Source organism: Drosophila ananassae, chromosome 2L (assembly GCF_017639315.1).
Source record: "Drosophila ananassae strain 14024-0371.13 chromosome 2L, ASM1763931v2, whole genome shotgun sequence".
NCBI classification, from domain to species: Eukaryota; Metazoa; Arthropoda; class Insecta; order Diptera; family Drosophilidae; genus Drosophila; species Drosophila ananassae.
Genome location: NC_057927.1, coordinates 13,446,502 through 13,472,606, shown reverse-complemented (window position 1 = coordinate 13,472,606; position 26,105 = coordinate 13,446,502). Strand labels below are relative to the sequence as shown.

Below are 26,105 nucleotides of genomic sequence, written 5' to 3'. Positions count from 1 at the left end.
CAATTACGCTGCGTAGGAGCAGCTGCCAGGACCAAGAAGAAGTCGCAAACGAGGACATCCTGCAAGGCGGCGGAATCCTTAGCCATATGCACTCCGGCTGGGATTTCCTTTCCATTTCTCGGTCTTGCTACATTCAAGACAAAGTTGTGCGGTTGAATTTTCAGGCCATTTGCATAGTTTTCCGAGAACAATAACAAAATGTAATAACTGCCGGGGACAGGATAACCATTTGGAGTGAATGTTCCTGATAAGAAGGACTGTATCTGTACTGTTTAAAGTCAGATGGCAGAAGGTTGCCCTTGATTTGTTTCGAGTAAGCGAAAGCCAGAGAATGGCAGGTCTTTTCCATTTCACGGGTTGCCACATGAAGTGGGAACCGAGCTGTGGTTAATTCTCTCAACTACTGCGTTCTTTGCCAAGGTTAAGGGGAATCCCCTACCCTTGCCACATTCTCCTTCCAGCATTTGTGTGATAGGTGGAAAAGCGCATACTTAGCGCCAACTGTCTATTGCAATAGAGCCCCCACATTCCCACTAATGCATCCTCCCTCCACTCGCCGGCGAACACAGATGAGTGCTCTCCACGCTCATATTTGCATTTGTGCTTTTTCATTTCGAGCATTTAAATATTCATGCGCTTGACTCAAAATTTAAATTGCGGCGCTTTCACTCGTGGCAGTGCGTGGATGTGTACCACATGCAACTACATGTTTATACAGCTGTGGCTCAAATAATAGAACACAAATAAAAGTAGCTTAAGGTTTTCTGTGATGGTTTTTACTTAAAACTTGTGATGTGCAGTTTCTTGGCTTTTAATATTTTTTTTCTATAGTTCTAGAGTAAGAATTACTAGCTACATGCCAGTAAAGAGCAACGAGGCAGTACCACCTATAGTATATTACACAATTTCCTTTGGATTTAAATAGAAACCTCAACTATTTCTTTGCTTTCAACTGTGAACCCAAAAATAATATATATATTTTTGGGGGCCACTCACAGACATTTGTTTGTATAAGTTAGCCAGCAAATTTGGTCAGTCAAGCGATGTTATTTACAATCAACTCACCAGCAGTGCCACTAAACCCAAAAAATGTGCCGCCAAAGGAAATAACTAAAAAGGGAAAACTGCAACGAAAATTTCAAAAAATATATAATAACAGAAGCCCCTCGACTCCCGTCAAATTTCAAGCGGGTAAACGAAATAAAGCGACGTGCTGCGCTTTTACTCTCAGTTATGGTTCGTTATAAAGTTGTTTTTCCTTGTTTTTTGGTCGTGTTTTTGCTTTGTTTCTGCCACAAGAATCGAAAAATGTAAATAAAATAAAAAAATCATGGTTGAAACTACACAGAAGCACAAATAAATGGTTGGGCAGGTAAATAAATTGGCGAAAACCATAAAAGCGACCGACCGGCGACCGGCTGTGGGGGTAAATTGTAGCAGATTGTGGGCGCTGCCTGGATTCGCATCCATTTATCTAAGCCTTGCCACGTGGAACAGCATTAGTGGCAGCAGCCGTAGCACCAGTGGTAGTGGTAGCTTTGGTGTTGAATCTTTTCCTCTTTTCCACAGAAGTGCAATCAACACATGTCGCACGTGGCGTATACGTTATATCATTTGCATAGCCATGCGCTGCTCAGCCAACCAGTTACTGACTGTAAGTTGGCTCAAGAAATTTTATGGCAGAAAAAAATGGAAGGGAAATTCTGTTAGCCAGCCCCCTCTGGCCAGAGTCAGACCCAGAGCCGTTAAATGCTCATCATGAACTTGTCCCTCCATCAAAAACAACTTTATCCGCACAGATGGCCCGCCCAGACCCATGTGCCTCAGACAAAACTTTCGGGCCAACATTACTTAAAATATTCACACATTTGCTCGGTTAAGAGGGACATTAAAAATTAAGCCATAACTTACTAGGCCAGGCTGGTGCGTTTATTATACATTTAATTGTGAATTTTTGAGGGCTTGGCAACTTATCAGGACCTTGTCAGGCCGCAAAAGAACTCTGTCATAATTAAGTGAACATTCGTGTGTGAGAATGGAAAAACTTGTAGCATACTTTTCAGATATTTCTTGGGGTGTGGGCGAAAAGTTGTGGTGCAGTCCATCGAATTGCAATTAAAGTTGCAAATTGCTTTTGCTCGTACACACAATTTACATAATGCAAACGATATAATCTTGGAGAACAAAGTTTGCCCGCAGAGTTCAGTCAAGTTCAATTGATTGGATTCTCGCCGTTGTCATCGCAGGCGATGGCTGTCTGCTGGTTTTGTTGTTGATGTTGGCCTGGCCGAGAGCATAAAGAAATGCAGATGCCGTGATACGGAGAAATGGAAATTGCAATTTACTTGGCTCCTTGACTGTTCAGCTCGGCCAAAGTCAAACTGAAAGTCAAAGCCATCCGCGCAGAAGCTGGTCCAATAATTGGCCTGAATATGGGTCTTGGCCACCTTTTTATGGCCGGCAGCTCCATTAGCCGTCACTTAGTGTAAAAGAAATCATAAATTAGCGGACTGCTGCCGACGGAAAAGTCTCTCTAATTATGCTGTCATAAAAGTGAATCCTGGCCTTGCCCCGAAAAACCAGCACATCTCGTTAATTGTTAAACACTTGAGATTAATGTTCGGTTGTTGGCGGACATCCCCTCGTTTATGACCTATTTATAGACAAAGATGTTGCAGCTTTCGTGGTATTCATAAAAATGTTTCGGCTCTCCATCAAACGCATCCCAGCAGGACTCATTTCGGCATAAATCAAAGGAAGTGCGTATGGGCTTGCCCATGTTCGGAGAGGCCATCAAAGATACCCGAAACTCCAGGTCTAGGACCTGCCATTTCTCATTATCCTCCCTGGGGGACTACGCACAGATGTGCGTGCTCTCCGTGCGAGTGTGACTTGGTCACGTCCTGCCGATAGTAAGTGTATTTCTCTCTATGTGAGGGTCGATCAAAGACTATTTATATGAGGGTAGGATTATTTATAAGAATTAATAATATTTATTAAAGTAAGATCTTAAGGAGGTCTTCTTAAACGCATTCTTATTCAGATGTTATGAAAATTTCAAACATATTTCTCTTGTTCATGGCACAAAGATTTGCCAGAAACTTCTGGCAGAATGGGTGATACTCGCCCATACTCGCAGAACTGCCCTCTGAAGCACCAACATTTGAAGTTTCCTCCCTCTTTTTCGGATTCATGGTTTCGTCATAGAACTTTAACTGCTGTCTGACTGATTTTATTAGCTGGCATTTGATGCTCCTAGCCCCCGGACTCCTTTTTGTCGGTCGTGTTCGCCATATCCTCATACCAGCCATGACATCTCAATTTGCGTAAGGTTTTGTGTTTGTTTTGCTCTGGATTTACATTTTTCGCCACGGAGTCTCTATACTCAGAGTTGGAGACGGGTCTGCGGTCTGCGTTGGCTTTTATTTTATAACTTTGTTTTTATGCCATTTCTCAGTTGCTCAGCTGCTGTCACATAATTTGCACTTTTTACTTTCCCCAGTTTTGTTTTTGCCCCACCCCAGATAGGTCAACAAACTTGGCCAGTTGAGTAACGGCAGGCACTTAAGTTGAAACAAAGTAGAACTACTATTCGGGGACTACTATTCGCAGAGTGCAATAAAAGTGGTTTAATTGTCTGGCAATCTGATTGCGGGGGCTGTATCTGTTTTCGATTAATCTTTAATTGATTACCCGGAGGCTGGAGCGGGGGCAAATGTTTGCTTTGATTGGCAGTCGGATAATTGGGCGGCGGGTAGGATGTTTATGCAGGACTAATCAGGCGGGCCTGCGTCACCTAATTAAATTTGAAATGCAGCAGTGTCAACTTAATGGTCCTCTGCCACAGCCGCTCCTCTTAATACTGCGCTATCTTTCTGTGCCTGTCAGCGTTTCTGCAAACATAGCAACACCGCCCACCCTCACTTACACACAGACAGCCGCCCACTCACCCACACAGCGGCAGCGTTAATCATAATAATGTCACCACTAATTGCATTGCGTATACGCACACGTATACTCAGAGTCGGCAACAACCAGCATCCTTCTCCCCCATAATTTGGTATTATGTGGGTGCGATCCCCTCTGTCCTCCATCCTTAACTGCCACGCCCCCGGCGGCCCAAGACCGCCCCTAGTTCAGTCTCTACAAGTTCGGTCGGTAAATGTGTTTATTTAACATTTAAGCAAGCAACTTTTGCCTTCCGACCATAAACGGGAATTGGGAACGAGCGACCTGGGATACCGCCGGATCCGTTGGATCTGTTGGGATGGGACGGGATCTGGCTACTGGGATGTTTGCCGGCTCTAATGCATACACACATAAACACATGTGTGGCCATAATTGAGGCAGCAACATATTCACTAGTAGTTTGGGGCAACAAGAAGGTTTCAACGGAAGTTATTACAGTCTACATGAAAGCGATTAAAGTGAAAACTATTTTATGCTCAGTATTCTTGTTTCGTTTAATTAATGCTGGGAAAGTCAAATTTCCTGAGAGGTAATTATAATGATTTTTTTTGTTTGCTTTTTGTAAAGACTTGATTTATAAAAGAGGTCGTATTTCTCGCAACAAACACGAGAATAATGTCACAACAAGACTACCTTTAATGTGGATCCCTTTTCTTTGATACAATAAAGTAGCAAGTATTTATTGCAGATGCAAAATCTTTTAAAAATCCACCAACCTAGATTTGGCGCCGAAAACGTTTAAAAAGTTTTATTAAAAGTCTCAAAGTCCTTCGTAGACGGTTGCAATTACGATTTCAATTTAAAATTCAATAAAATAAAAGCCATATCAATGCAAATGGCGAGTGATCGGCCGGTAAATTGAGAGAGGATGAACGAAAAATAGGAAAATGTTTGGGAAATGGGAAATGGTAGGGGAAAACTTACCACCCACGTAGATGTCGACCTGCGACCAGTTCAGCTTGCTGGCAATACTCTGTACGGCCAAGGAAATGGCCTCGAATGATGGAAGGAAATTGCTGGAGATCTGTGAAAAAAAGATAAGTTTGGTGTTAGAAAATGCCAGGACAAGCCGAGTTACATCCTCAGGAACAGCATAAATGAACAACCAGGGACCCATACCCCATACCACCCACAATTCTAGAAAGTTCTATAAACATAACTCTCACCGACGCCCCCGGTCTGGTTCTTCCATTGTGCTGTTTACCCCGGCTGTTGTTTTTGCTTTTGTTGGTGTTAACTATGTAGCTGCCACATGCCCCACCTCGGTGGCATCCACCTCCCACAATCACCTTTTGTCTCTGTGGGCTGCAAATGAAAATCTAAACACGAACTCTAGTGCTCCGCCGGCTTGTTTGTTAAAGTGAAACAAATTAAATGCTCAAGCAATTAAAGAACAGAGCCTGGGCCTGGAGGAGGCTAGGCAGGACTGAAAGGATGCGAAGGATGTTCAGATGTTCACTTGGCGGGGAACAGTTGCTGTGTGGGTTGCATCTTGTGGATTAAGGAGCAATACAAACTTGGTTGTTATTTAAAACTTAAACAATGGGGCTTGCAGAGCTTAGGTTTGGTCTATAAAGAAAATTTATTTTTTCATATTTTCAAGGCACACTTTCATATACACTTGTAACTGAATAACTAAGCCAAGTGTACATCTTAAGAGGATTTTAAAAGGTAGGTGACCTATTGTTTCCTTTAAACTTTAAAGTATTTACAAGGAAACAGATGGCCAGTGGGGTTTCCTGATATATATGATTAATTTTATATGTATTATAGATATATTTCAGTCTTCCACCCCAACCTGGCTGCCAAATTAACAAATGTGGGCTAAGAACCTCTTGATTCGAGCCTTGGGGTGCTTTTTTGTTGGCTATTTGTGAGAGACGTCGTACAAATAAATCTGAAACATGCCCATAGACAATTCAATCATGTTTAATCAAAGCATTAGACCGGCGCATACGCAGACAACCAACTTCAATCAATAATCGAGCCTGCTCCCAATCACTCCCCCCTTGTTGAGCTGCCCTCCAGCTCCTCCTCCCCTATATCCCCCATAATCATCGTCGTGCTCGAGCATAAAAGGTCCTTGCTCGATACTAGGGAGAAATTCGATTTTCTATTGGCATTGATAAGGGGCTGTTCAAATGGGGTTTGGGGTTCCGTTCGGTTCGGTTTTCTTGGGAAAATATGACTGGAAGTGGAGGAAGCCATGGCTTTAAGTTTTTGTACCTTTTTGACCTTTTTTCCTCCTTCTCGGCCGGCTTGTTTTTCATTTTTGTTTAGACTCATTTGTCGGCTTGATTTGAGTTTGAGTTTGGCAGGACAGCTGCCTGTTGGCTGTTAGCTGCTTCATTATTTTGGCAGACGAAATAAATTGAAAAACGTTTGAGAAAATACGTGTAGGCAGCTTGGACATATACAATTTTCTACAAAATTGAATTTCAAAAGCAGCAACATCAACACCGGAAGCAATCAGAAGACCGACGAGGTAGAGGCGACAGGGAGGCCTTTAAGGGAAGTTACGGCCTAAACTGTAAGGTTTTCGATGTGATTAGGCAATGATTTTTCACAAATTCTTCCTTTTTTTTTCTTCTGGTTGTTATCCTCTTTTCATCCATATGCATTGTGTCAAATAAATATTTCCCATAATGACGATTAACTTTTGTACAAAAGGCGGCCATTTGAAAAATTATAGGGAGGCCTAATGTGGGTTCCATTTTTGGTGAGGCATTTCGGTCTTTTTTTTTACGAAAATATTTCTTTCATTTTTAGGGTTATGTAATTTTTTATCTCAATAAAAAAGTAGAAAATGGTTGGCCTATAAAAATATAAAATTTGGGACACATTTTATAAAGAAACCCTTCAAATGGGGCAGTTATTTTATATATCTGATATATAGTTTACACCGGTTAGAGTTATAAAGTATTTTTGAATTAAAACCCTTTTGAAAACCATTTCCTAAAATCCCTCATAAACTTTTCTTTGAGTGTACTTCTTCGACATTGCCCAAATGAGCCAAAAACCTCTTGTTATTTAGTGGAATTGTTTGAAATTACTGGCCTGGTCTTGTTTCCTTTGCCAAACTTTGGAAAACTTTTCCATTCTCCACTGTGGGCAGGAGAGAGGTGGTGGGGCGTAATGCTGAAAATTGTTAAAACAATTGCAACAATTTGGCATCGAAGTGCATTTCGGACAGCTATTGACACAACGTGACCAGTCATTGTACTGGGAGCATTTACTTGGCATTTTGCAGCCCCATTGCCCAGCCCAGCCTCTTGCTCTCAAGCCCCTCCTGGCTGGTGGAAAACGCATTCAAGGACTTAAAAGGCATTTCGAGGGATATTGGGGACCTTTGGTAGTTTTATTGTTTCGCTGTTTGGTTGGGCGGCATAATAAATTGTTTAACGTTCAATCAATTTAATTAATTTGGCAGGCAGAAGGAAATATTTATTATTTTTGTCAAGTGGCCGGAAAATGAGTTTTTCTTGCTCTTTTTCTTTCATGCTGCTAGATTTCTCCTCTGCCTTTTGCTTCTTATTATTTTGTTGTTTTTCTTCATCGGGCTTTATTCACAGGTGAATTGCTTTTGGCCCTCAGCCTTAGCCGAAATGTTATGCAAAGGAGCTGTGAGCCACGAGCCACGGGCCACGGGCACAAGCTGAGAGCCAAAAAAAAAAAGAATCAACATTAATCACAGCTCAGCAAATATTTGACATTTGCCAGCCTCTTTGGCAGATTGTCGAAGAGACAGGGGCCACTCCCCGAAGAATCCTTGGCCAAATCTGATGGTTGGCTTATCCCCAATTCAACTCAAGCGTCCTCTTTTGTTGCTATATGTTTTGTATAAATGTATACTTTTTCTGTGGCATGTGTATCTTGTGCTGCTTTACAATTCGCTACACACAACAGCTTTGTAAACTTATTCGAATGTTAATAATTTAGTTAGGGGCGTGTGCACATTTCAATTGGTCTTTTGTGGCGATTTCTTCATTTGAATGGGTTCAAAGAAATTATTTATGTGGGCTTATTAAATTTATATCCGTTGAAGGGTTGACAAAACGATTAGGATAAATTATGCAGGCCCCCCCTTAATAACTAAGTCTTTAGTTTGTTTCTAAAAATGATGGGAGCAGGATTATGGCTTGCTGGATCCTGGAATTTGAAGTTTATTCATTTTTCCAATTTGAAACATCTGGCCTTCGGAGATAAAAATTAATAGCCGTTGGCCATTCTTTTTTTAAGAACCTTCATTATTATCAATATACAATAAGAGAAAGGACGAAGCCAAAACTTTGGCGACGGGCACTTAATTTGCTGTCGTTTAACTGAAAATAAATGGCCAGGACATGCGGCTGCAACAAACCCATTCAGATGCCGCAGGAAGAGCAAACGAAGGATGAAGTTTTGGCCTATATAGGACAGCTCTTTTTTCTAATTTAAGATAGAGACAGAAACTGAAATGGAAAGAGAGGCCAATAGATGGGGGAAAGTGGCACATTTTTATTGTGTGGCAAAGTGGCAGCCAACGTTGAGGTGCTATAAAGTTACATGGCAGCAGAGAAGCGACAGCAGGATGCGCCACAGCTGACTGACTGTCCAAAATGGCTGTCAGCTTGGCCAACACACATATTCCAGCACAAACACACACTCATACACACACACACACAAATGCAAATCACATGAGCACGTGCTGCTATTCCCAAATTGTTTTCACTTTCTCTCTAGAATGTCTGCAGTTTTTGCCATCTTCGGCATTCGAACAAATTGAATACGATTTGAATTGCGGAATGTTTGTTTGATGGATTTTTTGTTTCCTGTAATTTGTGTTTGCCTCTGCCTCTGCTTGGGAAATTGCTTTTTAATGCCCACTATTCCGACTGTCCACATTTTATGCCAGAAAGCTATATTTGCCAGCCAAATTTATTTGGTCTTGTGTCATTTATAGTTTGTTTTTTGGTGAAAACGATACTCAGAATAAATTTATCTGAGTTCTGCTGTGAATGATGTGCTGGTTTGCAGTCTGAAACGAATTGAATTAGACTGCTGCGACAGCTGAAGACAGTTCATAATATTTTACGGCCTGCGCGGCAGTAAAAATGGATGGATGCCTGGATTAGATGTCTTTTGAGGCACTCTCTCACCTGGCTGGGACATATAAAGTGATTTGACTGCTTGTTAAACGATTTAATTTTTGAAGCCTCCGATCCTGGTCTCCAGGCTCCGTTCAGATCCTGACCAGACCATAAAGGCCCCCGCTTTGAGTACGTGCACATGTGCAGCACTTTGTTGGGCCCCAACTTTATGAATAATTGAGCGGCGCCTAAGTGGCAGCCTCTTCGGGCCACCAGCCTTTTTATGAGAAACTCGCGCTCGACGAAATAAAGGACTGAAAATGATGGAGAATATGGTGAGCGGTGTGCGAGAGGGTTTTTTCCCGGAAAATAAGCATCATTGAATTTATTATGATTTTTATGCAAATTGCTGCATCCCCAAAGGGCGCACGATGAATGCAATTAATGTGGCAAGCGGCGCAAAAAGGTTTTATGTCTCTGCCACTTAGCCTAACGAAGTGCTTTCACCAGATTGTCTCAAAGGTCACCTCTGGTATTCCTCCTTCCCTTTTCTCTCTCTTTTACACTCTCTTTCCATCCTTGTCTTGTTTCAGTTATATAAACCCGACTCTATCTTTCACAGCAGCTAATTGCCACATAGCTTGAGATCCCTCCGCAAATGGAGCCAAGCCCGAGTTGATTTGGCCAGCTGCTGACGGCTGTTGCTTAAAACAATATTTGCCAAGTTGGCAAAAGGGAAGATATTCTCACTTGGTATAATAAATTATATCAGATTTTAGCTGCAATTATTTCGATGGGTTTGGAACTTTCTTAAAATTTCCCATTAAAGCTTAACCAGTAGCTTTTCCTAAATACATTAATTTTCATTAAAGTAACAAAGACATTGCAAAAATTATTCGTTCATAAATTAAACTTTTATTTACTTTTTAAATCTTACAATTCAATTAGATTTTATATTATTTATAACCAATTGATTACCTAAACACCCCTCATGCAAACTTTCAGGAAATGGATTATTTATATAAAGTTCAAATGAAACAGCCATGTGTGTTGTTTGCCGTTGGATATCCCGATTGGGTTGTGTCGTGAGAACTTGACTTCCTGCAACACTCGAATCAAATATGCCACGCACTCTCACAATCACGTGGATGAAAATGAAATTGTTCTTAATTTGCGTGATGCGAATCAAAAATCAATGGCAAACCACAAATCAAAAATCAATAGCCCCCGCAGGCTATAAAATATAAACATACACACGTATATGATATATAAGTAAATTCGAATACCTGTCCATGAACGTTGGACTGCCCTGCATGTGTAATGTGGCAGGTGGCACATTAAGTCGAATCCAATAAGTGGAATTATAATACCTTAGGTGACTAAAGTCAACTGCTTGTGACAGTTTCCACCAGGCTTTAATTGCAATGAGTGTCTTTGTACTTTTTATTTTTTAGGATGAGTAAATAATAAATATTTAGTTAATAATAATTGTTAATTTAGTTAAAAGTAATAAGAGAAAACTATTTAATATCACTTTTTGTTTACTTAAGGATATGAAAAATATATATTTTAACTACTTCGACAACTAAATCAATTTGCATCATTCCATTATTTTCATTCAATTTTAATGCATTTTTACCCACATGTGGCTGGTTACAAAGGGGGCGTGGCTCGTCTGGAGGTGCGTTGACCCGAAAATGGCATAGTCATAATAAATAAGCCAATTCCAGCTTTTATCCCGCTCGCATGATGATGATGGCTACGATCATGATGACGGTGATGCCGGCAAACAAAGCTCCATTTGCGTTGCTATTTACTGCAGAATATTACGTATACGTAGTGAGTGCGTTGCAAGAAGACCAAAAAAAGAGGGACGGACTTTGGCGGAGCTTCCACAAAAGTGCAATGAGGGGGTTGGCAGTAGGGAGGATGCGACATGCTGATTGTTGCCATGTCACATTTGGCCCAAAGACAAACAAAGGCGAAAAAGAGGAGCTCAGAGGGAAGACAGTAGTTAATTATCCGCTGAGTCACAATGGACATGTCATTTCGCAGACTTTCAAATGGAAAGCGTCAGTGTGGAACGCGTTATAAGACTTGATTGGCTTGCGACTTGACGTTATTTTTAAGGTCCTTACGTCTATACGCTCTATAATTTGATTTTTTCTTCTAAAAGCGCATGCAAAATTGCAATTCCATCCTTGCGAATGCAGTGTAATCGAATTACTGAGACGTCGAAAAAAATGAAGCGTTCGAACTGGGATTCACTCGAGTGCCAAAATTCAATTTGAACACTTTCCTCGCAGGCATCCCGGCCGGATTCCGGATTCCAGCCAGGGGCGTGGGCGTGGTCGAGGAGCGTAAACACCAATCAATCATGGATATGAAGCAATGCAGCAGCGAGTGTTAAATCAATGACGATGCTGATGGACAGCCGGAAAGACGGACACCCGGAAAGGCGGACATGCAACGCACGGGCAAAAAGCCGAAGGGCAACGTGTGACATGGAGATATGAAAATATGGAACAAGGATCAGCAAGGCATAAAATTGAAAGTTGAAACTCGGATTTAATATTTTTTTATAGGTGATGCAAATTATTGATGCTTCAGAAAATTTGTAGTAAAAAAGCCTACTTCTGCAATATAATGAACATGTTTATAAACTTCCAGTTAAAATATCCAAACAACATCCTTAATAACGCCTTTTCTCACATTATACTTTTTGTCATGCAAGTCACAGTGTCATTTGTTGTTTCAAAATAAGGACTGGAAGTGCCATCTACCACGCACTTGGCCATATCAGTGCATGGCCAGAACGGATGCCAACGTTATCATTGATGCTTGCACTCAGCTCTCAGCTTGCTATGCAATTGTCAATTGTCGAGCTGATTGAGTGAAAGGCAAATGCTCGACAGTGCATTGGAAGGTGGCTGAGCAGGCTGGGTGGCTGGGAAGTGTTTGGATCCACACTTTTGCCATGATAAACTGCACTGACTGACTGCATGATTGAGTGACTGACTGACTGGATGACAAACCAAAAGCTGTCCCCTCACCGACATGACAGACCCACTGACTGACTAACTGACTCACTGACTGTATCGACCCATTGTGAGTCTCCCATGTGACTTGTTTTGCTCGGTTGCATTCGTTGCAAATTGTTAGATAAATGGCAAAGTCGATCCAGATTGGCAATGCACTGCGACCGGGGAGCGCTTCTTTGAGCGATTTCAGTTGTCTCCTGGGGATATCTACCCCCATTCGATTGAAATGCAACATTAATCTTCATTAAGCTCTTTGCCAGCTCTCTCCCGGGGATTAGTTAAGTTGTATGGCAAAACATACAGACCCAGAACTCTCCAATCCCCAGGATATTCTGATGTGGGCGGGTTAAACTCAATTTACCGTATTAAGCAATTCGAGCGGAACAAACAACCTTAAACAACAGCAACAATACAAACAATGCAAACCACTCTTCAAAAGCCGCAAAAGTTAACAGAATGCAACAAAAGTTACAAAATGCTGTAAATTGCACGAAATTGATATGTAAAACAAAAAAAAAAAGATCCTAAAAATCTGCAAAAAGTGTGTGAAGTATGATGGAGAAGATGAGAATCCTGGGTCCCGTCTGGGCACTTCGGATTCAATGACCGTTATGGAAAACTAAGCCCGAAATGTGTTTGATGTGGTTTTCTAAGAGTGTGTAAGAGTGTGCTGTGTGGTTGTGTGTGTGTGCGTATGGCCAAGGCACAGTGGTACTTCCTTATGCAATATATGTAATAACTGAAGAGTAAAAATTATTTTTCAAAAGAACAAATAGATAATAAGATAAAGAGTCTCTACTTATAAGGTACCTATTAAACCAAAAATAGTATCAACAGACAGTTTACTATTGTCCCCATTCACTGTATCCTAGCACTGAAAGTGTCCTGGACCACATGGCGAATGCGCAATTCAATGCCATGTAATGCCTGCCATTGCTTTAACTGACCTTCCCTCACACTATTCCCCCGAATGTTATCGCTTCCATAACCTCTCCCCCTAGCCCATTCTCTTTCCTACCACTTTAAAGGCATCTCTGCCTCGCATTCCCAAGGCGCCGGCAGTTTGCAAATTTTTCAACTCTCCGGGGGCTCTGCAAATGCTCGTCCGTGTCCGTGGCAGAAACTCTCATGTAGGATGCGGGACTCGAAGGGATAACAAAGCGCATCAATTGCAACTTTTGTGCGGCGCTTGTGTCGTTGATTTAGGGGCGGCACCGCTGCAGCGGCCCCACGACGCAGGGTAGGCGTGTTTTGTTGCATTTTCAGCGCATAAATATTGCACAGCGCATAAAAATCATACTTAATTGCACGTTTTGTTACTTTGTCGCCATCTCTGGTCACTGATTTTGCTGCCTGCTGCCGTTTGGCGGTTCACTTCCTATAAGAAATATGTCCTTAACAGCGCCCCGTTTCTGTCTCTGTGTTTTCTTTAAAGCACCAAAAAGCTTTACTATCTTTAAAATTATACAAATTATTTTGTCAGACTTTGATTCAGAATCGATATATAAATCGTAAAAGTTATTCCGCTAACGAATCCGATCATTTTTGGCAAAGATATAACCCTCGAACGGGCTATACCCCTTATTGTCACTTCCTTGCCCCACATTTTGAAGGGGATCCTCCAGAAAATTTGATGAAAAATCAAAAAAATATTTTGTTTCCGGATTTTGATGCAGATCGGTGGAGAATTGATCTACGAATCGTTTAAGGTATTCCGCTCAAGAATCCGATGAATTGTCGCAAAGATATAGCCCTCGATGGGGGCCATAATATCCGTGCATTCATTTGGTTATAATGGGAAAAAAGGAAATTAAAAAATAATGCAAGAATTCACATGATTCTCTTTTTAAATTGAATTAAAAGTGTTTAATTGTGCCTCATTGTCACAAAATAGTCCTTTTCACAACCTTTTTCCACGGAACATTCAATCTATTTCACATTTGGGGCATTTAATCATGGCATGAAAAGTTGCCACATAATTTATTTGATGATACTGCTGCTGAAATGCTAAGGTTTTCCTCCTGCGGCTTCAATTACATTAGGTGGTCACGAACAACGTTTCAGTTCACATTTAATTCAATTAAATTAGAGTGTATGCGAAAAAAAACAATTAATTGTGGCTATTCATTGGGGATTATTTTTTGTTTTGATTTCTGAAATGCTAAAGAGAAAATAAATTGAAAAATTTAAGCGAGGGCTTTATTTTTTCTGCCAACCAAGCGAAAAAATAAGCGCCTGGAATGAAAATTTTTAGCACACTTTTGTGGGCTCACAAGAAGCACATTAAAGTGGCAAGGTGGACGTGGGGCGGGGTCATTACGTGGATTTAGTTGGGTCAGCTATATCGGCAGGTGGGGCTTTGGAGGTTGGAAGTACATACAGTTTTTTTTCGAGAGGGTAGTATATTTTCCGTGCAGTTTGCACTTTCAGCGAACGTCCATGCTGCAGCACTTGATGTGCATTTTTGCATCTCCATCCTGATAATAACTTGCATTGCCGTAAACCGAGCTCAGCTGAGCTCAGCGCATCTCAGCTCATAAAAACACACACAGACAGAAACAGAGACAGACAGCTGCCAGGCTAAGCAACATTTTTGTTTATGATTGTGCAGAATTTTATGGGAGAGCTGTGTCGCTGTCAGAGGGTGGGGCAGTAGCAGTGGCAGAAAGAGGTAGGCACGTGCCTGGAATAGCCTCCGGCTAGAGGCAGCACTCTCCGAGTGATTTAAATGCCCGCCTGCAGAGTCAGGCCCGGCCAGGCTATTGGCAAGCATAAAAATCAGAAATTATGGCTTTTTAACAATGTGAAATATTGTAGGACATGCAAGTTCCTCCCTCCTCATCCTTGCAGCACCATTATCATCGTCATCATCACAGCCTTATTTTCATGGAAATTATATGCATTCTGCACTGACGTCCAGTCCAGACACAGTGCTATTTATCTTGGCCTTCTCCACCCTCCTAACTGAGCAGTTCATTATTTGGCTATTGGTCATCGTCTGTGGCAACCAAAGCGCACCGATTTGTCAATCATTTTGTCACAGTTTGTCACTACGTTTCATGCCGCACAGCTTTTCATTAATATCTGGCTGACATTCTCAACAAGTTAACAAACTTTCGCAAGAATTTCACCCAAGTACTTGTCAATCAATTGTCAGTAAAAAAATAAAAAAACTGAAGGAAACAAAAAATTCGACATAAAAATATGCAAAAGTAACGAGGAGAAATTTTTGTGTTGCACAACTTTGTGTGACAGTTGGCCGGGAAGAATGCGGGAGTGGCTGGAGATTTTCGCGCCGTATATTCTCCTGGGCACTTGTTGGTGGTGCATCGAGTTGTGGGCGAGGGCGTCGGCTTGGGCTTGGCAGGCAGCAAGTGGCAGAAGGTGAAACAAGAGCAACACTTGCCGCAAAAAGTAATTTCGTGCCAGCGTCGACTTTCATCAAGCAATTTTCAAACATATTTCGGCTGTTACCCGGATCCAGCATCCCATCACCCCCGGTTACTCCTTAATCCCCGCCACTCTGAACAGTTCGTTGCTTTTGGCCTTTGGCCCGGCTTTTCCATTTCCTGTTTTTTGGTGCAACCTTCAGTATCCTGCCACAGACTTGACTTGATGAATTTTTGCGGCGCAAACTGGTCTTCTGCCTCCCGTTTCTATTCCTGCATATCGCCTCTTAACTTTTTGTTTGCGGCCTGGGCTTGAAAATTTGCAAATTTTACTGCAAAATGCTTGCGGCCGCTTCTAGGCATGTTCTAAGTTATTTTCTTCAAATTGCTGTGTAATTAACACACCATATTTGCCTCTCAAGGGCTTGTCGGTAAATTTTACTAAGCTAAAAGCCAGATTTGGGGAGATTTGGGGAGAATGGGGGAGATTTGGGGAGAATGGGGGAGATTATATAAGGTAAAGTGTCTGATTGCACTCAACTTGGTGAATGCCAGCATGATCCTTATCACTGCTCTCCCCAAGCCGACGCACTACCTCCACGTGGTTCTCCCTGGATTGTCACTCAACACCCGTTGTCTGACAAACTAAAGCGCGCGACGAGAGTCCTAGCTCTTCAAACTAGGTTGTGGCGTAGGACTTGAAATCCACCCACGGAAAACAAATCTTCAGTGAATGTAGCAGATGAAGCCTCGGAACGGAACCAATCTAAAGTTGACGACCATGGCACACGTAAAAAGGACAATGATTTGAGAGTATGCACTTGGAATGTACGCACATTGTACAGACCAGGTGCTGCTCAACAGCTAGCAGATACCCTCAATAAATGTAGGGCTGACATCACTGCTATCCAGGAAATGCGATGGATAGGACAAGGTTGCCTTAGGAAGAAGAACTGCGACATTTACTACAGCTGCCATCCAGAACGGCATGAATTTGGCTGTGGCTTCGTTGTAGGCGCCAGACTGCGGCGCCGGGTCTCTCACTTTCTGCCAATAAACGAGAGACTTGCAACGATCCGAATTACTGCCAAATTCTTCAACATCAGCCTGATATGTGCGCATGCCCCAACCGAAGAAAAGGACGATGTCACCAAGGATGCTTTCTATGCGGAGCTCGACCGGGCTTACGGACGCTGTCCTTCCCATGACATTAAGATCCTCCTTGGGGATTTTAATGCCAAGGTAGGGCGAGAAGACATCTTTGGTGCCACCGTCGGGCAATTTAGTCTACACGAGACCACCTCGAGCAATGGTCTCAGATTAATAGGCTTTGCTGCAGCGCATAATATGGTAGTTCGTAGTACTGGGTTTCGTCATTTGGACATACACAAGGCATCATGGCTCTCTCCTGATCGACTGACCAGAAATCAGATAGATCATGTTGTGATCGATGCAAGGCATGCATCTAACGTACTCGACGTGCGATCCTGTCGGGGTCCCAACATCGACTCCGACCATTATCTTGTTGCAGCTAAGATTCGCACACGGCTATGTGTTGCGAAGGTAGCACGTCGAGGACTGTTGAGAAAGCTGGACATCGGGAAGCTGCAATCACAACGGACAAGGGATGCATTCTCCACTCAAGTCACAGGCCTACTGAGCCGAGCAACTCCAACACCTGAAGACATCAGCAATATGTGGGCACTCATATCCCACTCCCTGCGAACTTCTGCAGAAGAGGTCATCGGATTCCAACGTACCCCAAAGAGGAATCCATGGTACGACCAGGAGTGTCGCGACGCAACAGCTGCAAAAGACGCCGCCTACGGAAGAACACTGCAAGCTGGGGCCACAAGGGCTGTTGTCGAGGTCTACAGGTCAAGGAGGAGAGATGAGAAACGCCTCTTCAGACGCAAGAAGAGAGAACAGGAGAGGCGTGAGTGTGAGAGCATTGAGAGCAGCAGAGACCGGAATGAAGCTCGTAACTTCTACCAGAGGGTTAAGCGTCTGACCCAAGGTTTTAAGACTGGAGGAGTTGCGTGCAAGGACGATGACGGAAACCTAATCACAGATGCAGAGATTGTGCTGAGGTTATGGAGGGATCACTTCTCAAGTCTATTAGCTGGCTCTGGCCATGATGACTATGGAGAGTATGATCCACAAACCCCAATCTATGGTACTGATGTGGACGTACCGACCCCAAGCCATGCCGAAGTCAAGGATGCAATCCAACGACTTAAAAACAATAAATCCGCAGGTGCTGACGGCCTGCCGGCTGAATTGTTTAAGGCTGCTGGTGATATGTTGGTAGGGAGCATGCACAAACTAATCAGCAAGATATGGCTTACGGAGAGCATGCCCGACGATTGGTACCACAGCATGATCTGTCCTATCCTGAAGAAGGGTGATGCCACATTGCGCACCAATTTCCGTGGCATTAGTCTTCTTCCAGTCGCATACAAGGTCCTTACGAGCGTACTGTGTGAAAAACTTAAACCACATGCCGAAGCACTGATTGGACCTTATCAGTGCGGGTTCAGGCCTGGCAAATCCACTATTGACCAGATTTTCACCTTGCGCCAAATCCTGGAGAAGTCCTACGAAAATCAGATCGACACATATCACCTCTTCGTCGATTACAAGGCAGCATTCGATAGTCCCCGGCGAGATCGCCTATATGCCGCCATGTCTGAGCTTGGTATACCAGCAAAGCTAATACGGCTTTGCATGATGACATTGAGCAACACCATCAGCTCTGTCAGGGTAGGAAATGACCAATCTGAAACCTTTTATACCAAGTGTGGTCTCAGACAAGGCGACTCGCTGTCTTGTATGCTCTTCAACATTCTAATGGAGAGTATTATAAGGAAGGCTGGTGTGCATCGGACGGGCACTATTCTAACAAACAGATGTGTCCAACTCCTTGGCTACGCTGATGATATTGATATCATTGGCCGAACCAAGCGTGATGTTACAGCAGCCTTCGGGGCTATTGAAAAAGAGTCAGCTAAAGTAGGACTGGCAGTTAACATGGATAAGACAAAGTTTATGGTGTGCTCTAGCAGGGAATCGCGGCGTCTTGATTCCCAGCTATCTGCAGGAAGCCATAGCTTTGAGTCCGTGAAGGAATTCATTTACCTTGGATCTGCAATATCTAGCACAAATGATGTCAGCCTGGAGATTAAGCGGAGAATCACACTTGCCAACAGGTGCTACTTTGGGCTCAGTAGGCACTTTAACAGTAGAGCTCTCTCTCGACCGACAAAAATAACACTCTACAGGACGCTCATTCTTCCAGTACTCTTATATGGTGCGGAGTGCTGGACAGTGGTGCAATCCGATGCAGCTGCTCTTGGAGTGTTCGAGAGAAAGATTCTCCGCAAAATCTTTGGTCCAATCTGCGTTGGCGATGCTTATCGCACCAGATGGAACCACGAGCTGTATGAGCTGTACGGGGATGTTGATATAGTAAGCCGAGTCAAAATTCAAAGACTCCGCTGGCTGGGTCACATCGCCCGTATGGAAGAAGACGCTCCGGCTCGTAAGGTATTTGATGCGGTAATCGTCGGAAAACGGAGGAGAGGACGACCCCGGATACGTTGGCAGGACCAGGTGATGGAAGCCCTGTCTACATCTGGTGTTACCAACTGGCGAGCGCGGGCCCAGGACAGGAAAGCGTGGAGGCAGATTGTGCAACAGGCTGTGACCCGATAGGGTTGTGATGGCCATTTATTATTATATTAAAAGCCAGATTTTACATTACTAAAAGCCAAAAATGATAGTTTTTAATCTAATTTTGCACCCGCAAAGGTGCATATTTAATGGGAAGTAGAGGTATAGAAATTTTAAAAGTTATTTTCCCTTAAGTTTTATTTTTTATACCCTTGCAGAGGGTATTATAATTTTGGTCAAAAGTGTGCAACGCAGTGAAGGAGACATCTCCGACCCTATAAAGTATATATATTCTTGATCAGGATCACCTCCTGAGTCGATATAAGCATGTCCGTCTGTCCGTCTGTCCGTCTGTCCGTCTGTCTGTCTGTCTGTCTGTCTGTCTGTCCGTCTGTCTGTCTGTCCGTCTGTCTGTCTGTTTCTACGCAAACTAGTCTCTCAGTTTTAAAGCTATCGAGTTGAAACTTTGCACACACCCTTCTTTCCTTTGCAGGTAGTACATAAGTCGGAACGGCCGGGATCGGTCGACTATATCCTATAGCTGCCATATAACTGATTGATCGGAAATGGCATAACTTCGTTGTTTTTCAAGTTAGAAGGATGGGATTTTCAATGTATGCTTCTTTGGTCAAAATAATTCGATATGCCAAATTTCATAAGGATCGGCCGACTATATACGATCCGCTGTATATCTAATAATATAGATGCGTGGCGCCACCTATCGGACTGCGACTGAACTGCAAGGGTATATAAACTTCGGCTCCGCCCGAAGTTAGCTTTCCTTTCTTGTTTTAATATAGAACATTCCTTGGCTAGAAACAATTTACAAAGTTTAAATTCCTTCGAACTATAAAATTGCAATTTCTTTTTCATTTACCTAAAAGCAAAATATCTTTAAGAAGCTCGCAAGTAAGTATAAACTTATTACATAAAGAACTTGAATAAAATACCCCCAATAACTTAAAGTCTTGCCTTTGTGTCACTCTTTAATAAACACACACAATCGATCTGCAATTAAAATGGCACTTATTTGATCTTTCGATGAGACTCTGCCCTGATTCGGGCTTTCAATATGTATGCCCTTTGTTTGGGAAGGACCTTTAAGTAGGGACGTACTCACTTTCATTCGCGGACAGGGCCACAGGACGACGGTCTTATTGTAATCGTGGGCCAGTTGCTCAGCCAGATGATGACAGTGACCCAGGCTGCGGGCTTCTTGCCACCGTCCTGCCCCCTGACCCTCCGACGGAGTATCCTGGCCCGCCGACTCTTGTTTCGCATCGGCATCCTGCTGACGATGATGATGTTGTCGCTCCTGCTTTTGGCTCAAATGTTGCTGATGCGGCTGCTTGGACGGGTCAATGCCCACTTTCGCATACCGATTCGGGTCCTTGTTCACGTCCCGATTCTCGTCCACGTCCAGGGTGTCTACATTAGTGCCCACATTTAAAGTCTTTACAACGCTCGTGTATTTGGGCAGCTCCAGTAATTTAATGAAGCCACTTAAATCTGTGCATCATCGCCAAATCCAACGCCGTCATCGTAGTCGTCGTCGACATCGTCATCATCGGGTTGTGCACCAAAAAGAAAGAGAAACATTTTATGTGGCACATAAAAAAAACTTCTGCATATTTAAGCTGGCTCTGTGGGTGAGCTCCTGTGCGGGTGTGTGTGTGTGTGTGTGTGTGCGTGTGGCTTTAAGCGGTGTAGTAACTGTTACTGCTGATGAAGGCAGCCGTGCTCATAGTGGGAATCTGTCTGCAGCAGCCACATCACCACTAAATACCTCTTGCGGCACAGTGGCATAGCGAAAATTAACAGAAGAATTCACTAATATTGAATATTTTTGGCAATATACAACATTGCCAAAAGTAATATAAATAATATAATATAAATAATATAATATAAGTAATATAATAACATAATATAAATAATATGATACTGAAATTTTATGTGATAACTGAAAAAAAAAACCAAACAAAATTAAAAAAAATAAAATTAAAAAAAAATAAAATACTTGCGACAGAAATAGTCTTCTCTAAGATCCAGCTCAAGTCTAAGGCTCCAAGATATAAAAAATAAAAAAAAAAATAAATAAAAAACAATTCCAATTAACAAAATATATTTTTGTATTCAAAATAAAAAGTAAATTTTAAAAACGATCAAACAAGTGAAATTAAGCGAGGTTTTCACAGGCGAGGGCCTTCCTGCTCCAGAGATTTCACCTCAAATATCTTTTAAACTGGTACAAATAAAAAATCGAAAATATAATCTTTGAAAGTGAAATTGAAAGACAAATAAGCTACGAGGAATACGCAGGAAGTAACAACCCAAAAATAACAATCAATAAGTAAAAAAAATATGTATATAAAAAAAGAAAATAAGTGAATCCTTAGCGATTGTTCCCCAGAACTTGCTCTGAGATACCAGTGTAGTTAAATTTTCAATACAAAGGTTTATACAATTCAAACATTAATTCATTTAATATTAAATATTAAAAAGAGGAAAATAAGAAAAGTCAAGTGAAACCTTTTAAGATTCAAGCACAAAACGAGTTAATAAAGTAAAGCTTACACAGCTGCTAACTAAAAATAATGTTGGAAAAAAAAAAAATTATAAAAACAAAAAGATTTTTTGTTTTGTGAAAAAGAAACTCAATATTAATGAATAAGACCTCTTCCCATGAAAGGTCGGGGAAGGAATAAGCAAACATCAGGGTTTTAGGGGCTACCTTGGCAGAAACAGAGCCAAAAAAAAAGCAAGGCCTACTTGAAAAGTAATTCCTGGGAATATGGAGCCACTGTGCAACACTACTTTCCGCCTCGAGTGGCTCTTTTTTGAGGTGCTTGGCATGGCCTGCTAACGGGCTGCCATTGCAAGTAACTGGCCAAGTAACTGACCAAGTAGCCGACAAGTGGCCGAGTTATGAATTCCTGTGATTCACGCTGAGCCAGGAAGAGAGGTCCTTGACTCTGGCTGGGATACCCGCAATGACAAGGTGGAAGATCCGAAAACCATAAAACAATTCTCAGAAAGGAATCCCTGCTAATCCGGCGACTTAACAACTTTCTTTTCGGGGAATAATGGCTGCTGTAAATTAAAAACTTTGCCGGCGCTAGACTTCAACTTATGTTCGTGAATATTTATGCCGAATTTGGTTTGCTGCTGTGGTGATTAGCTTCCTAAATGAATTTCGCCATAGATCGCGATAAGCCGAAAGTTTATTCAGCCAAGGAGCAAAGGAGAGTCCCGAATGTGCAGGACTCAAGTTCGTGGCACAAACACTGGCACTTTCATTTGGGAAAGTTACCCGCTCTACTCGGACTGTCAAAGTTGCCGTTGGTGTTCCCCGTCTGGCTATTTGTTTTATTCTTTCAATTTGCTGTCTTTGCGCTCAGTTCTTTTCAGTTAGTTTGAAAGTAAACACGGGCATCTACACATGGCTAGGGCCATGCACGCTCACTTATTTGGCGCCAAAGTTTTTGCCGATTGCAACAATTTAGCTGCTGTTGCTGCTTCAGTTGTCAGTGGGGAAAGTTTAAATTTGATATCTTTAATTTAGAGCGCTGCCTCGAAGGTGTCATAAATAAGAGCGTAGCGTAGAGCGTAGAGCCAACTAAAAGGTAAAACTTGCTCACCCACACCTCCAACCCTCCTCTAACCGAAAGCCATCTAAATTGATTTAAGTGCCTGGACAAAGAAATTCAATTTGCAAAACCAAACTAACGTAACGTTTCCATTCCGTAGTCCGTACAAATAAATTCCATTTGCCGTAATTTAACTTGGCTGTCTCTCTGTGTTGCAGGTTTTTATGTTTTGCAAAATATTGAAATGGATTTTAGTTGCATATGGCCGTATGGCTGTATTTCGTGTCCTGTAACAATTTATGGTCCGGGAGGAGTTTATTTGCTGACCACAGTTGGCACTGCTACAAAAGGTCTATATGTTATATCCTACCTAAGGACAAAATGAAAAGGGTCCTGCTTGGGTAATATATGTTATACAAGAGGCTCCACAGAGAGCTTTAGAGATTGATTGGATGCTGCTTTGGCCGGGCTTACATATGTTTCTGTTGTGTAACCAGCTTACAGGACATGTCAGGTCATCGCCAAGAGTGCGGGCGTTGCAATTCAACTGAAAGCATTGCGCATTCGCCATGTTGTCTAATTATTTCTGCAACTACTCGATAGAAGTGGTGATAACAGCTAGTCCCATTATAATACTCTTAATATTTATTACCTGGCTTGTCACTTCCAGTGTCCTTAAGGGGAAAAGTGAAAAAGTTCCACTTGCATAAGAACACGAAGAACCAAGGAAATTTCCTCTAATTAAAGAAGGCAACATAATTAACCAACTCTCATCCCAGACAGGCAGTGCCTTTAAATTAGTTCAAGTTGCAGATACTTCGTAGAAGAGAAAACTACAAAAAACGGCAGACGCAATCTTGTTATAATTCATGCAAATTGAGTTTCTGCCCCCTAAAGATGGCAAAAATTCAAATCTCGTTCTCCAGCTTTGCAGTCTTCCCCCATCTAGATAGCAGCAACTTTAATTCAGGCGCTTGATTTGTATTTTCTCACTCAATTAGCAAAGTTCCCCCATAACTTCCACTCTGTTGGCTGCCTGCAAATATTTGGCCCAAACAAACAACCGGCCAATTCATCTTCATGAACTGCCTCCTTCTCTGACTCATGTGAAATTTTTCGGCAGTTTTATTTTGTTTTTTTTTCGGACAAGAACGAAGCTGACTTGAGTATCCGACACACACAGAAACACACACATCCGACACAAATCATCGATAAAGCATGATGTCTAAATGCATGTTGGCAGGGATTTTCCCCACTCCAGGACTAGGGGTGGGGGTTCTTGGCTAAACAAACAAGGCAAACAAGACAGCCTCCTCGTTGGATTTTCGGTCCTTTCGGGCATACTCACCGGCATCATGGAGAAAATCCACGCTGGCATTGGGCAAGTGGACTTGAAAGTAGTCGAGAAAATTCTTAAAGCCCTGTTGCACATGCATCATATCAATGTGCAACGAGGGGGGGATTAAGACGCCCACTCGTTGATTTGAGGCCTCCGGCTGTTGCTGTCGCCGTTGACGTAGCTGTCCCTCTTGTTGCAACTGCTGATGATGTTGCTGCCTCGGCTGCTTTTGGCGCTGATGATGTTGCTGTTCCTGTTTTGTTGCAGTTGGGGGCTGTTGCTTTTGACGTTTCTGACGTTCAGTTTCACGCGCATTACGTGGTCCTTTTGCTGTCCTTGTTGTTGTTGCTGTGGATGTCGCTGAAAGTGAATGGTTTCCAAGTGTTTGTGTTGCTGTTGTTGCTGCGGAAGTCCGCGTTACCGCAACCACTGTTGATGTTGCAGCAAAATCTGTCGCTGTCTTGGGCGCAAGCGGCTCAAGGATACGCGTCCCAGAGCTATGGTTACTTCCAGAAGGGATGGCTTGGAAAGAGGAGATGGTGGTAGTGGAGGGACTGGCGCTGTTTAGACCGAGGACTGAAGAGGCAGCGCCGCGTTGGGAATTGAGAAAGAAGAAGGCTGTCAACAGCAGAAATAATTTAGCAATTTGACAGATTGTTAACTTCATTTATGTTGCGTTTTGGTTTGGTTTTCTTAATGTTGCTGCTGCAGTTGTTGTGATTGCTCTTGTCGATTGTTGCAGCTTCTATGTTGCTGTTGCTGATGCTGTTACCCTTTTGCCCACTGCCTAGCTGAGCGGGCCTTTTCAGTTCCACCCACTTCGCAGCTTACATTTTGCTGGCCCCGCTGTTGCTGGTTGGATTGCTGTTGCTGTTATTTCCTCTATTATTGTTGGTAATGAACTTTGACGACGCTTTGTTCGAATCTGCCATAATTGTGTTTCTATTGCTGGCAAATTGCAGTTGTTTTCTGCAAAAAAAAAACAACACAGGATGGGGAAATTAGAACGTGAAATGGAAATTGCAATTCTCATTAAAAGTTTGCAAATGAAAGATTTAAGGAAACTTTTTTCCAGCTGTACTTTGATTTTGCAAAATAGGCTGGAATATTGTGAGCAACACATTAATAGACATCAAGAACATTTATAATAAGTATTTTAGGAATAAAAACTAGTTAAAAATACCATATAATAAGGCCCGCACAAATGATATGAATCTCGTTCAGAGATCCAAAGACTTTCCATGAAATTATCTCATTATTTGTCCCTTATTTATCTCCTTCATTAGCGTCTTTTTACCTTCCTCCTCCATCCCAAGTACCCAGTTCAATTTCTCAAATGACATTCCCCACTCAATGTGATTTCCAATCCACACACCTGTCGTCATGATTTATTTAAAGACTTAAATATCCAAGTCACCGACATCCGCGTTCAAAAATTTCCCATCGGCAAACGAGCGATGGAAGTTTCCGACACCCTGACATTTTCATTAAAAAATACGCATACAAATTAATTAAATTAAAATTTCAAATTAGTTTAAAAGTTCAGCTAGCACAAGCACTCAAACACCCATACTTTCACACACATACAGATGCAGTCAGACAAACACACAGATACAAAGGAGAATGGCAGACACCCACAGTCTGTCACGCACGCGCTTCCGTTGACGTTTCATCTGTTTGCTGGTGTTGGTGTTGTTTTTTCCCGTTCTGTTTGTTGTTTTTGTGTCTCTTGCTGGTTGGCAGCGTTTTCATGCACGTTTAAGCATTCACCCACACACTCACACTCGCTAACGCGCACGTCCCCAACTCCACTCACACACTCAAGTACCTCGCCCCACCCACGCAAGGTGCTGCGAAAGGAAGAGGAAATGCCAGGCTCTGCATAATTCAGGCCGTTTATTTTTTTCCGGACTTTCCAGTCCCCGCCGGCGGGATAAAAAACGAATGGCCATAAAATTGATTGTGCCTAAATAAATATTTTGTGAGTTTACATATCATATTCCTCCATCATCTAGAGTTTCATTTGGCCAGCCAGACTC

At 42.4% G+C, this 26,105-nt stretch overlaps 1 protein-coding gene across 1 annotated transcript in view; it reads right to left on the bottom strand.

Annotated features, from left to right (window-relative positions):
- The window catches only part of LOC6501131, a 56,113-nt gene that overhangs the window by 12,300 nt on the left and 17,708 nt on the right, over nt 1–26,105 (bottom strand). Inside the window, exons 3-5 of the mRNA XM_032449515.2 lie at nt 24,076–25,035; nt 20,261–20,649; nt 4,894–4,993 (exon numbers count right to left, since the gene is read on the bottom strand). Coding sequence (XP_032305406.1) covers nt 4,894–4,993; nt 20,261–20,649; nt 24,076–24,733 — 1,147 coding nt within the window. The 5' untranslated portion in view covers nt 24,734–25,035. The remainder of the gene's footprint in view (nt 1–4,893; nt 4,994–20,260; nt 20,650–24,075; nt 25,036–26,105) is intronic.